At 39.5% G+C, this 13,447-nt stretch overlaps 1 protein-coding gene across 7 annotated transcripts in view; it reads left to right on the forward strand.

Annotated features, from left to right (window-relative positions):
- Positions 1 to 13,447, forward strand: part of LOC131688868 (PDZ and LIM domain protein Zasp-like) — a 218,001-nt gene that overhangs the window by 146,077 nt on the left and 58,477 nt on the right. For all 7 annotated transcript variants that reach the window (XM_058973454.1, XM_058973452.1, XM_058973453.1 and 4 more), the window contains exon 5: positions 7,229 to 7,380. In XM_058973454.1, coding sequence (XP_058829437.1) covers positions 7,229 to 7,380 — 152 coding nt within the window. The remainder of the gene's footprint in view (positions 1 to 7,228; positions 7,381 to 13,447) is intronic.

Raw genomic sequence — 13,447 nt, forward strand, 5'->3', positions numbered from 1 at the left:
TTAATGAGCTTGCCACTTCTAGTTTACCGATCTGTATACTTCACATCCTTGCTCTTACTTGAGTACTATGGCTCTAATTTTCATAACTTTCCCTACTCAGTAATCTCTAGCTAATTGAATGTCGTTAAAATGTAAAAAAATAACCCAGCAACGATTGTAAAAATTTAAAAGAAATTTTTTATAAACAATAAATGGGAAATAATGCCGAAAATAAAAATATCGCTATTTGACTCATTTTTAAATTTTTTTAAATTATGAATCTATAACCTGAGCGAACTTGAGTGTATGCGCTGAATGTTTTTTATTCAAAACACAGTTTTAAACCTGTTTCGAATGAGACAACAAAGAGAATGACAGCATATACCATTTCTTAAGTTCGATAAAAACTGTTCGAAATATTTGTACTCCTATATAAAATACTACGCTACTGAATATCCCCTGAGGAATTTGGTAGATATAAAATATTATTGCTTGCAAACATGCGATAAAAATTAATACCAATCATTTTTTTCTTTTGTCAGATGGCATTTCGTTTTGTTTAACTGACAAGGATCGCAAAACAAAACTGCAACTTCACCAACATTACCCAATCTTCTCATCCACCAAAAAACCCCGATTAACCCCTCACCTTTTCAGTAGGTGAAAACTCACTTGAGTCTACCCGTTCTTTAGAAATACCTACAGGAGCATGTTGCCAGATGTTTTAGTGATAAAAATGCATCACGTATACCCGAAATATGAAACGTGTGTGCCATTAAAATATAAGTAGAAATATAGCCTCGTCGCCCTAGGTACTTAAAAAATATTTTGAGATTAGTTTCACTCGCGTGGCTCTAAGTTCTGTGGACATTTTTTAACGTGTTTTAATAACTTAAATAAATAAGTAACAAAAATGCAATAAAATGTAACGTATCGAGATGCAATTAAAAAAACTACAATTATCATGGTATTACATAACTATTCAAATAACCTTAAAATATAAAAATCCAAAAAATTTGTCTACAAGACAGATTTTATGTGTGTAATAAATAGTGTTTTGAACTCCGCCAATGGCATCGCACGTTTAATCTATCTAGGCATCGAATTGAAAAACTTAATCTTCGTACAGCAAGGAACTTTGTGATGAACTAAAAATGTATTTTTCTTGCATGACATGCGTTTTTCTGGTATGGTACCTATGTATATCACTTCTTTTTTAAATCGGTCATATAAATATCGAGGCAGCTTTCCATTTATAATTTGAAAGAATATCAATATTATCAAGTATCAAATTGTTTGCTTCACATCAAGCTACTCTAATGCAGCTAGCGTAAAATTAGTTCCGTTATCCGCAATTTTTTTTTTAATTTATTCGCATTCGATTCATTATTCATTATTCATTATGATAGTTTAATAGCAACCGTAAGTCGCCATTTTGGATATCAAATTGACTATTCTACCCTTTTAAATGAGATCCATATTGATGATGTCTCTAACCATTTTGTGGTAAGCGGAAGTCGCCATCTTGAACTTCAAAATGGCACTAATCATCAATTTCGGATGTCTACGAACCACCCCCTTGCAAATGACATCCATATTGATGATGGCTCTTGCTATTTTGTGGTAACCAGAAGTCGCCGGCTTGGATTTCAAAATGGCGCTAATCATCAATTACTGTTGTCTACTGAGCACCCCCTTCAAATGACATCCATTTTGTTGATGGTTCATACTATTTTGTGGTAAAACTTGGATTTCAAAATGGCGGTTATCATCAATTTTCGAAATCTACTGATTACCCCCTTTCAAATGATATCCATTATCAGGCGAAAATGACGAAAGAGCGACACTAACATAGTGATATTTATTTGTCGCTGTTCGATTTCATGGATTTTTAAGCTAGCGATGGTATTGAAAGACTGAAATATGATAGATGTACATATTTCCCGTATTTACTGCATTCTAGTTGTGTTTTATGATGAGCATTGCCTTATTTTCATTTTATGAAAATTCAAATCTGAAATCTGCAATTACTGTAAGTGTAAATAAATAAAGACTGATTATTAGGATTGCCATAAGGAAAAGAAAGTCACTAATTATGCTACTCGTTTTCGTATAATCGAAAGTAGAAGGGGCTTTGGCTTCATTGTTTTGTTTTGTATGTGATTAGTATCCAAAGAGGAAATGAAAAGACGAATCCATTGAATTTCATCGCTCATTGAATATATATATGAGAACAATGCACCCTGCATTCTAATATGATGGAGCTGGATAAAGGTGATCGTAAGCCTAAGCTCCATTTTCGCTCTCAATAAATACCTACATTAACTTCAAAGCAGATTTCAAGCAGATGCATTGTCGTTTGTCGTTTTTGATTGGACAGGCTCAAAAGACCTTGATTTAGCCCAATTTGGCGCCATGCCACTACTCCAAAGCCATGCAGAAGTGGTATGCGACTAGATCTGTGAATTTTGTGCCGATGGATATGAACCAACCAAACTGTCCTGAATACCGCCATATTGAAACACATTGAGCTATATTGGGACTTCGGAAGACCAACCATCCCTTGCCAGATGAAAAGCAAATAATTAACAAGTGGAAAACACTAGAGATGATCGGGTTCGGAATTTTGGACCCGAAACCCGGACCCGACGGATATTGAATTTCTCGGCTTCGGGTCGGGTCCGGGTTTTTGAAATTTTAAGCTTTCGGGTTCGGGTCGGGTTCGGGTTTTACGAATTTATTACGAAATATTTTTGGATTCGGGTCGGGCTCAGGTTTTAACATTTGCAAACTGCCTAAACTATTTTATTTTTGAACCCTCCGGTACTCGCGCCGTTGTATTTAGTGCAACACCACCAGAAACTCTAGCGAAATCTTGTTTCAGCACCAGCAGCTTCTTATTCGGGGAGCCATTCGCGCGAGTGCCGGAGGGTTAAGCAAGCACTCATGAGAGAGCATTCGAAAATAAGTGTTTCGTGTCTAAAATCTCTACGCGATTTATTTTTCATGATAATCGTCAATAATCTAAGTCAAATAAAATTTGTCGGATAATATTGATTTAAGCGAGTAAAAATCTACGGGATTTTCATTGGGTTTTTCTCAATCAATATGTATTTTGTTTTCGTCACGTTCCGTTTCAATTTTAGCCAAGAACTCAAACTTCCTAGATCACTATTCAGTTTTTCAGTAGCAGCAGTAGCATTGTCGCAGGCAATAAATATCACACAGATTAGGGTACGTAGATTGCTGTCTCTAGTCAGAAGATAATAATATTTGCAATGACTTCCTAATTCTTAGGAATTATGTAGTTATTGCTAATATTTCTAGAGCGAGTAAAGGTGCTTTAACCTAGGCTCTTTAGCCAGGGCAAGGTGTAAATACCTCTGTCCCATCCCAAAGGACCAAAGGAGTGACATTAACCTTCTTAGCCAAGTCACTCCCAACGTTTTATCCTAACCCCCTATAATCTGAAACGGTCGGTACGGTTGTCCTCGTTTCTTTCTCATTCAAGTTTCAAAACGATTCGTTGGTTGAATTGTTCATTAAGTGAATAATTCAATTGCCGTATAATATTGAAACATCTTCAAACATAACTCTGCACAGTAGGCCTGGCCGTTTTAATATTTGCGATATATTATAATATGCTTCAAATATTCATGTTGACAAGAAAAACACTAAAGAATAACTGCAGTGTTTTCCAGGATGCTTTTCAATACTGGCTTTGTAAGGGTAAGAATATAATAGATTAAAATTTACGGGAAGTAGAGACAGCTTATCAACGACGATACTCATATGGTAATGGTATACTAGCGCCACTATCAAATCAGAAGTACATATATGAAACAAGCACTTTCTGCCAGATTGGCTGGGCCGTTGCATGATCCAGATTCCTTCTTGAAAATACACGAATTTCCACGATCTCAAGGGATTGATCGTAAAAATTGTGCGTTCTGTTCAAGCAATTAGCGGATCTATAGAAGTTTGCAGTCGTTCCGAGAACTTCATTAGAAATTTCGAAGCATCTCTACCGAGCTAGCTAATGATGTGACATCAAGAACGCGTCAGAGAATCTTGATTGACACCCTTCGACACAAGTTTGATCGAACCAACCAGTTTCGTGGGTGACGTCGTGTAAACTGTCGAATACGAATTACCAATTGACATAGCCTTATTTAATACATGTAATAAGTTATACAAAACTACTCTTGCAGGAATGGTTTTTGGTTAAGTACGACGGGCAAGGTTGTTTGAATCTGTCATCATTACGCCTTTTGTTTCCACATGCATTTACCGCCCCGTTTATCCTACTTTTCGGTTAAGATATCGATGATTTGTAAGTTTCTCAGAACATTAATAATTAGGCATTCAATAATAGTATATATAAATGCGAATTCCACTCGCCAGTAATTTTTTTATGCAAAATTTTAAAACAAGGAATCCAGTTTGATATTCAGAAGGGGGAGGAATAGTTCTTTACGAAATATTTCACAGTTATCTTAAAACTAAAAATATAGTTTGATAAACAAAGGGGAAGTAAGTTTTTATGAGAAATTTCACAGTTATCTTGAAACTAGAGATACAATTCTAACTTCAGGTTCGAGTGATTCTATAATTCTTAGATGAGCCTTGGATCCAGTTTTACAAAATTTCCATTCTCGGGCTCGAGTCGGGTTTGGGTTTTTCAATTTTCAAACTCTCGGATTCGGGTTGGGATCGTGTTCGAAAGAATTGGAACCCGACACTCTCTAAAAACGTTAGCTAATATTTAATTGACGAATGTAAGCTAAAATACGTACATATACTACTGTAAAACCTTTGTTCCATTTCGATAATTATAGCTGATTTAGCAATCAACCTGAAGTGTCGCAATAATTATCGACTCACCCTTTATAATCGCGTGTGAAATATTCTATAAGGAATCTATTATAGAGGTTGGGTCCCATTTTTCAGACAAACAGCGATAAATGCTAACTATGCAATATATATGTAACTATTCTTACAGCCCCACTTTCGTTCAAAAAATGAATTTTCTCGAAACTCTCCTTCAATCGTTCATGATAGTCAATAAGTTGGTGGCGCTTGAATCGTTTTCGTCAACCCCTTATAAAGCTTGAAAATCTCACAACAGCCTCACCTACCGAATCCGTTGCAAAAAAAAAGTGTAAACCCCGACCGGTTGACACGCGGCATAAATCAATCAATCTACACTCAAAGTGGTCCTCAATTACCGTTTTGCACTTTCCTATACGGTTCCGTGGCGCATGAGTTTCTGAGAATGTCGCCCCGGCACCGACGACCGGCTAGTTAGACGTATCGAGTAAACATCCAACAATCGCACCCTAACATGCAAGTGCCGATCTAAGCCAGAACACTGCACAAATCATAGACCAATTTATCCAGGTAATGCTATCTGAAATGAAATTATTGTTCACCGCCATAGTCTGCAGCGAGGCACAGGGTGTGTTCGACAGTGAATTTATTGTTTGCATTCTAAGTTTTGATGTGTTGTTTATTTTCTACTTTATGAATGCGGCTTTTCCCAACAACCAGGTCTCACCCAGAGCTATTGAGCTAGGTGACAATCGACAGATCGAAAGTGAAAAAAAACTAGAACTCGTGATTATGTCATATTACTCCCCAAAGGGGGTTGCTAGGTCATATATTTCTCGGGCTTTCTGGTGCAATTTATCACTTGCCTTCATCGATCAAGAACCACTTTTCAGGCTGTAGATACGTATACGGTGTATTAAAGTTCAATAACTGGTCACGTCGTTCATTTACAAAATTCCGGTTCGAGAGCTTTTTTTGCGCCCGAGATGGATTGGGTCTTAGACCGCTCTCAGTTTCATCGCATCCGACCACCTGGAATGACTCACCACCAACGATCCTTAAGCCCAGAAGGGGATTATCAAATGTAGAAGAATTCTATCGATTAGAAAAGTGCTTATGGTCGAACTTTTCAAACTCATGCGCGAAAAATGGTAAGTGCTGACGCGTGTTTGTTTGGGCTTAGTACCTACAGCGTGCCTGGGTCATAAATTAATCAACTGGCGTGCTGAGGTCCGCGAGTCTGCTGCCATTGCTACCGACGGTGGTTGGTGGGCAGTGCGTTATTCTTACTTCGTTGACAGGCCAATTTGTATCGACTGGCAAAATGGAGACCTACAGGAAGCTAGTTAGGTGTGCTTTGTTGTTAGCAGCGGTAGAAAAGTGCATGTTTACAATCTGTTTGTAGAAATATAATTAGGCTTATAGAAAGCGACGAAATTCAAACCTATCAAGGCTCACCTCCTCAATAAATATTAGACACAGAACTATTTTATTCAATATTCAATAATTACTGAATCATAAGTAAGTTTGATAATTGTTCAACAGATTCCATTTGTTTCTGATGAGATAATTGCCACATACAACACCTTCTAACAACAAATATATTTTACCCCTTCAAACGTATACTTGCGAAGCACAGCATAAACTAATCGAAGTTGAGACATTTTATTTGTTATGCATACATTGTATTTTCAGCCAATTAATAGAACCAGGAAATTCAATCAATTTTCATAATTAAAAATATGACCGACACGATTTTTTACCCGATTTGAAGCTGTACCATCGTCGATTAACTTCCCATGTGCTTAACGACGACGACGACAACAAAATCGAAAGTAAAAAATGGCACTCGCCTATACAGTCACGTTGCTAATAGCTTCATTAGCAATGAAAATCGCTCTAGGCAAGATACGGGGAGCTACCCGAACGAGACAAAACTAAAACGAATTAATGGCATGGAAACGTGTCCCCGGAGGTTATCCGGATTAAAGCTATGTGTGCCGAGAGGACACCGGCGATGGTTTGCTCGACTGTTCAGCTTAAATCTCCCCACAAACCTGGGTGGAATTTATTTTACACACATATCCCAACAAATAAGTGACCCCCGCGCTTTGGGAAGAAAGTGAAATTTGCTGCCACCCCAGGAATAGAATCTATTTCTGATAAATGATTTATTTGCGCACGACCCACCACGGCAGCCGACCTAGCTCAGTACCTACCGGTGAATTCTGGTCGTGCCGCACGGACGTGGTAAATTAAAAACAATATCGTACCGGATGGTTACCAAAAATAGACCGTGGATTGAATTTCGGTTCCAAATGTGGCAGATCAGCAAAGTTCAATTAGGCCAATTGTTGACAGATAAATATATGGCAAATTAACGGAAGAGTCTAAAATTCGTTTTCTTTTCCACTTACAGGTAAATGGCGGAAGCGTTGCTGATCAGGCTGGTCTGTTGCCCGGCGATGCACTAGTTAAGGTTAACAACACCGAGGTATTCAATCTCAGACACAAGGAAGCACAGGACGTGATTATTGCCGCCGGGAATTCGTTCGAGCTCACAGTTTCCAGGTATGGTATATACAATTTCGTTCAAATGGACAGTAGGTCAAAACTTTTTCTTTATTTTTCATTATTCATCTGTGACATGGTTCGATGCATAAGCTTAACGGGACTTGGTAATTTATGACTGGTCCCTTACTAATCGTCACACGAACACCATCGTCAATTTTTGGGGATCGTCAAATTATAGATGTTTTATATCGTAACCTTTACAGTACCAGGTTATAACTTTTCTGAAAATTTGATTTTATTTTCATTCTCGTTACGTCAATTTTTGACTGATTTGGATGGAACGGATTTAAGAGATCTGGAATTAAGTCCAGTTTCTGTGTCCCTACTGGCGTTCGAATTCGTTGGCCGATTTCGAAATTATTCTGAAACCCCGCGGGGAATATCCGGCATCCAAGTGGGATTTTGAAGAAACATCTCATAAATGTAAGTAGAATTTTTTGACTTGGCCTACATATCACTGTTTTCCATAGATCCTTCACAATGAACAGGAATTAGACTAATCTTGGCTACTGAAAAACTGTTCCGGGAAAACCTCAGAAACCTTGTATATACTTTTCTATCACTCTAGCTTTTGGAATTCATATTTAATATAAGTTATTCCAATCATACAATCCCACAGTTCCCTCAACCTCGGTATTGCCATTTCGACACCGGTTCCAGATGGAATCAAATTACCTCAAAATAGTGAAAACTACCATCAATAATCGTGTCATTGTAAACCGGGTGGTCAACAGAAGACAGAAATTGGTGATTGACACCATTTTGAAAACCAAGATGGCGGCTTCCGGTTAACACAAAACAGTGAAAAGCATCATCAATATGGGTGTCATTTGAAAGGGGGTGAGTAAAAGACAGAAATGGACCATTGATGCCATTTTGAAAACCAAGAAGGCAACTTCCGGCATGTGTGCTGCTGCGCCACGCCGCCGTCGCACAGTGGCGAATCTTCTAACAAACAAAACCTAACGGACAAAACCTAAAAAGTTGTCTAATTTGGCTAAAAATCACAACTTAAGCTAATTTTGAGGTGCCGAATTCATTTTTGATATCAAAAGTCCTAAAATATTAAACGCATTTTTCCATATAGTATAATTGAACTTGAACTTGAAATCCATTTTGTAACGTGTTGGTTTACTATAGATTTTCTTATTATCTTGCACAAAACACCATGCATCTCCAAAGCAGCAACAAAACTTTTAAAAATCTCTAAACCCGTTTGCCACCTAGGCGCAAAAGGAGACCATGCTATTCGAAAAGTAGAAGTAATTTCCTACAGAATGTATAATATGTGACCGTTCCGAAATGTTTCGTCTGATTGTACAATATTTTTGATCTCCCTCAAACATAATTAAACGAAAAAGTCATAGTTCCAAGCAAACTTAGTAAATATATTGTAATCGCAAACCAAGTTCTTTTGTTACCGTATAAAATGAAACTAGTTGTGCTTATATCGCACCTTAACCAAAAAAACAACATTCATTTGAAGTGAATATAGATATTGTGATTTCGGAAATAAAAATCATTAAAAAGTCCGGACATCGCTACGTTAAAACTGCTGTTAAAAATCCTGTTCTAATCCAATGATCATAAAACTTTTACTATATATCATTCAATACATAAGAAATTTATTAAAAATATAAAATATCAATATTTCGAACATAACTTTTTGAGGTTTATAAATTCGCTTTGTTTCCGATTACTTGCTTTTATTCTGTTTGTATTTATGTTTGTATTTGTATTTGTATAAAAAAGTCCAACTGACCATTTGTCTAAATGAACTAAACTAAACTAAGTTAAACTAAACACAATTAAACTAGTGACAATACACGACGACGAAACTGCGAATAATTCACGACGAAGTCGAAAATTTCAGCAAATTCGTTGAAGCGACGACTCATTGCTAAAATCGGACTGTTGGCAGCGTAGTTAGTGCTGCGCATTTCAGAATGCAGCAGGGCTCGTGGGCGAAGAGAACGGGTAGGCGCGTAGAGGCTGATTTGCGCTAGTAGCTCCGGATCATCATATTCAGCCAGCAGAATCTTTGACACGAAAGCAGCCTGCGCTGCATGTCTCCGATGCGTTAAAGTATAAAGTCCTAAAAGACGACAACGGTCCTCGTACGGTGGCAGGTTTAATGGATCGTTCCACGGCAATCCACGTAACGCATATCGTATGAATTTACGCTGGACTGCTTCGATCCTAAGGCTCCACGTTGCTTGATAGGGGCACCAAACGACGTTTGCAAATTCCAACTGCGGGCACACCAATGAGCAATAAAGAGCCTTGAAACACAGAGGATCCCGAAATTCACTAGAAATTTTAAAAATAAATCCCAGTAATCGATTGGTTTTGTCGATGGACGCAGAGACGTGATGAGTATACGTTAGCTTTTCATCAAGAATGACTCCTAGATCCTTCACGTGGTCAACGCGTTGCAGCAGAGTTCCTGCGATGTTATAGTTGAAGGTAAGCATATTTCTCGTTCGAAAATAGCTGATGACAAAACATTTGGCAACACTAAGGACCATCATGTTTCTTACACACCAGCTATAAAAGGTGTCGATAAGATGCTGTAGCTCACGGCAATCGGCTTCATTTCGTATAACAAGAAAAAAATTTAAGTCGTTGGTAAAAAACAGCTTTCCTCCACGCCTTAGAACGAAAACTGCATCATTCACGAACAGTGAAAAAAGCAGTGGACCCAGCGTACTACCTTGAGGAACTCCGAAAGTGTTGATAAAGGATTCTGAAACAATATCGCCAATTTGAACAACGACTTCACGGTGTACAAGGTAGGATCGAAGCCAATGGCAGAATCTAGTAGAACACTCTACTTTATCAAGCTTTGTTATCAGTATCTCATGATTAACTCTATCAAAAGCTGCCTTTAGATCAGTGTAGATAGTATCCACCTGCAATTTCTTAGACAATTCTTCCATGCAAAATGACGTGAAGCAGACGAGATTCGTCTCGACTGAACGTCCTGGGAAAAATCCGTGCTGAGATGTACTAATGTAGTGTCGACAAGCAGAAAATAACGCCTCGTTGATAATTGATTCAAACACTTTAGATTCGACTCCTAGCGAAGTGATTCCGCGATAGTTCGCTATGTTGCGTTTGTCACCTTTCTTGAATACCGGGAACATAACTGAGCATTTCCAATCCTCAGGAAACGTTTGCTGCTGAAGCGATAGGTTAAAAATATATGCAAGTGGTGTTACAAGTAAGTCCGAATATTTTTTCAATACAGTTGAAGGTATAGCACTGAGGCCGGATGCATAAGATGACTTGGTTTTCCGGATTGCAGATATAACTATTTGTTCGGAGACAGTAAACACATCCATATCAACAGCACAAGCAGGAACGTCACGAGAAGCATTTTCGAGTTCGATTGCGGTTGGCGAGTCAGCTGAAAAAACACTTGAGAAGAATCTGGCAAACAGCGTACATTTCGCCACAGTTGTCGTAGCTTCTTCGCCGTCGTAAAGCATCCTTGATGGAAGTCCAGTTTCTTTTCGCTTCGTGTTGACAAATGACCAAAAGCCCTTCGGGTTTCGGCGTAGATTATTCTGCATGCGGTTTACATAGTGTTTATACAGAAGCTTGTTGTAACAACGATACTCATTACTGGCAAAAGTGAACATGCGCTTAGAAAGAGGACACCGTAGATTTGTGAACGCACGTAGAGTTTTTGCTCAAGTACGTTTTAGCTTTCGAAGAGTGCTGCTTGACCAGGGCGGCTTGCTAGGAGGCTGACATTTAGGCACTGAGGTCTCAACACAGTTCAGTAGTAGTCGCTTGTAGAGGGCAACTGCAGCATTAACACTCCTTTGGGCATACAGTACACTCCAATTAATTTGCGACAGAGAACTGCGTATCTTTACAAAATCAGTTTTGCGAAAGTTGAGACGGTCGACAGAAACAGTTTCTACGTACTGAACTGAGCGAATAGTGCCAATTGAGATTTCAAGCGCGGGATGAAAGTTGTCAAGTGGAACAATCACGCTGGATGCTTCATTGACGGAACATACAGGTATAATAGTCTCACTAACAAAGACGAGATCCAGAAAGCGTGACTGGTGATTGGGAATCATGCTTACTTGACTTAATCCGTTGAAAGCAAATCTGTCCAGTAGCATACGATTGGCGATGTTGGTTATCGAAGCAATCGGGTCAGGGTTAAGGTATCCGTGTCGTGACGGAACCCAAATGAGCCCTGGCTGATTGAAATCACCAAGGACAATCATCACGCCATCCGCGCCAGCTTGTGAAGAAGCGTTATTCACAGCATCAATGTAAAGTAGCATGACATTGCAGTCGAGTCGCTTTTCAGGAGGAATATAGACAGCACCAATATAAAAGTTCCTCGATGGAGTTGTAACTCTAACCCAAACAGCCTCAATACTGGTTAAACTACCTACATCAATCTCACATGAGGCAAATGCGGTGGAACAGCAATCAAAACTCCTCCTCCACGACTGCGAATACTGTTGCCACTATTTCGGTCCGCACGGTACACGGTGTAAGTATCGCCGAAAAGCTGCACCGATGTTATCCTCGCATCAAGCCATGTTTCGGTGAAGACGCAAACATCGTAGTCACCGTCCACAGCAGCTAAATACACGTCATCAATTTTCGTCTTAAGCTCTCTCGCGTTCTGATAGTAGATCCGCAAACGATCAGCGTCATGTGAGAGGTGTCGTGCTGCATACCAGGACTGCGAGTTCGATGATCAGCATAACCGCGAGTGACGCGGGGAGAGCAGGATGTACTGTTGTCCAGAAGGGGAGCAAGCAGCGGTGCGGAGGGAATGTCCGAGTTATGACTGTTGTGTCCAGCGGCTGACTGCAATGGGAGGCGTACTTGAGGGTGCGCAGTATCACGTGTAGCTTCGGAAGGACATATATTCTTCAAATGTTTACCTGAGCGGACAGATGCGATGCGATCGAAATTTTCATTTTGACATTGAAGATTCGGTGCAGCGGTAGAGTCCATTAAGTTGTGTTCATCATCAGACTGTAAGTGAAATTTACATTGAGGATGTGCAGTATCTGGAAGTGCTTCGGAAGGACATATACCCTTCTTGGCTTTACCTGACACAGAAGAAGTCGCCGATTCGTCAGGTAGACCGAGATCGCTCGCCGGGGTACAAGAAGTTGGACAGACGAGTTTATCCAGAATAACTTGGCGCTACTGTCCACCACCAGATGGATTCTTCTCCGCAGCAATCCTGATGATAGGTCGTTGAATTTTTGAATTGGTCACAAATTCACGGAAGTAGATGTTCTCCGGCCAAGAGTCTTTGGACAGAGCCTTATCCCTGTATGATTTGCTAACACCAACTTTAAAGGTTATGAAGATCAGAGACGTGAGATCCTTGTCCTTAGGAACTAGGCGCACTATTCTCGGTTGCAGATTCACCACCAGACAGTCTTTTACAAGCTTAGAAATTTCATCATCCGTCGTGCTGGGATCGAATGCTGACAAGTAAACCCATAACAACTCCTCAGGTGGTGAAATTGTTTTTATCGTTTCAAACGCAGCTTTGGATCCACGAATATTAGGGATCAAAACAGAGCGGATCATCTTCAGGTTTGCGCTTGGGCGTGTTTGAAACTGGATTATATGCAGCAATCCCTTTCCAAGGCGTGCTTACGATTGGGGATAGCGGTTTCGAGTCAATTTTAACCGAGAGAGCTTTGACGACATCTTTCAAATCAGCTATGTCATTCTTTATAGATTTCAAGGACTACTATGCCGCAACAACGCGAAGCCATTCTACGGAAATTATCATTCGAAAATAAGTCAGCACAGCCGTTGCACATCCAGAATAGGTTCCGTGGGTGGGTTCCCAGGACGTCACGAACATCATAATCCATCTTGACGCAAATCATGTGGAACGAATTTCCGCAGTAGCCACGACATGTGATTCGATCAGAATCATTAACCACTTTCGAGCAGTTGGTACAAGCCATGCTTTTGGTGTAGAAATAACGCCTAACGGGCATGCAATATGCGCAAAGTAACTAACGGGTATGATAACGTGCGTCAATCCAAGCGAACT

The sequence above is a fragment of the Topomyia yanbarensis genome, chromosome 3 (assembly GCF_030247195.1).
Source record: "Topomyia yanbarensis strain Yona2022 chromosome 3, ASM3024719v1, whole genome shotgun sequence".
NCBI classification, from domain to species: domain Eukaryota; kingdom Metazoa; phylum Arthropoda; class Insecta; order Diptera; family Culicidae; genus Topomyia; species Topomyia yanbarensis.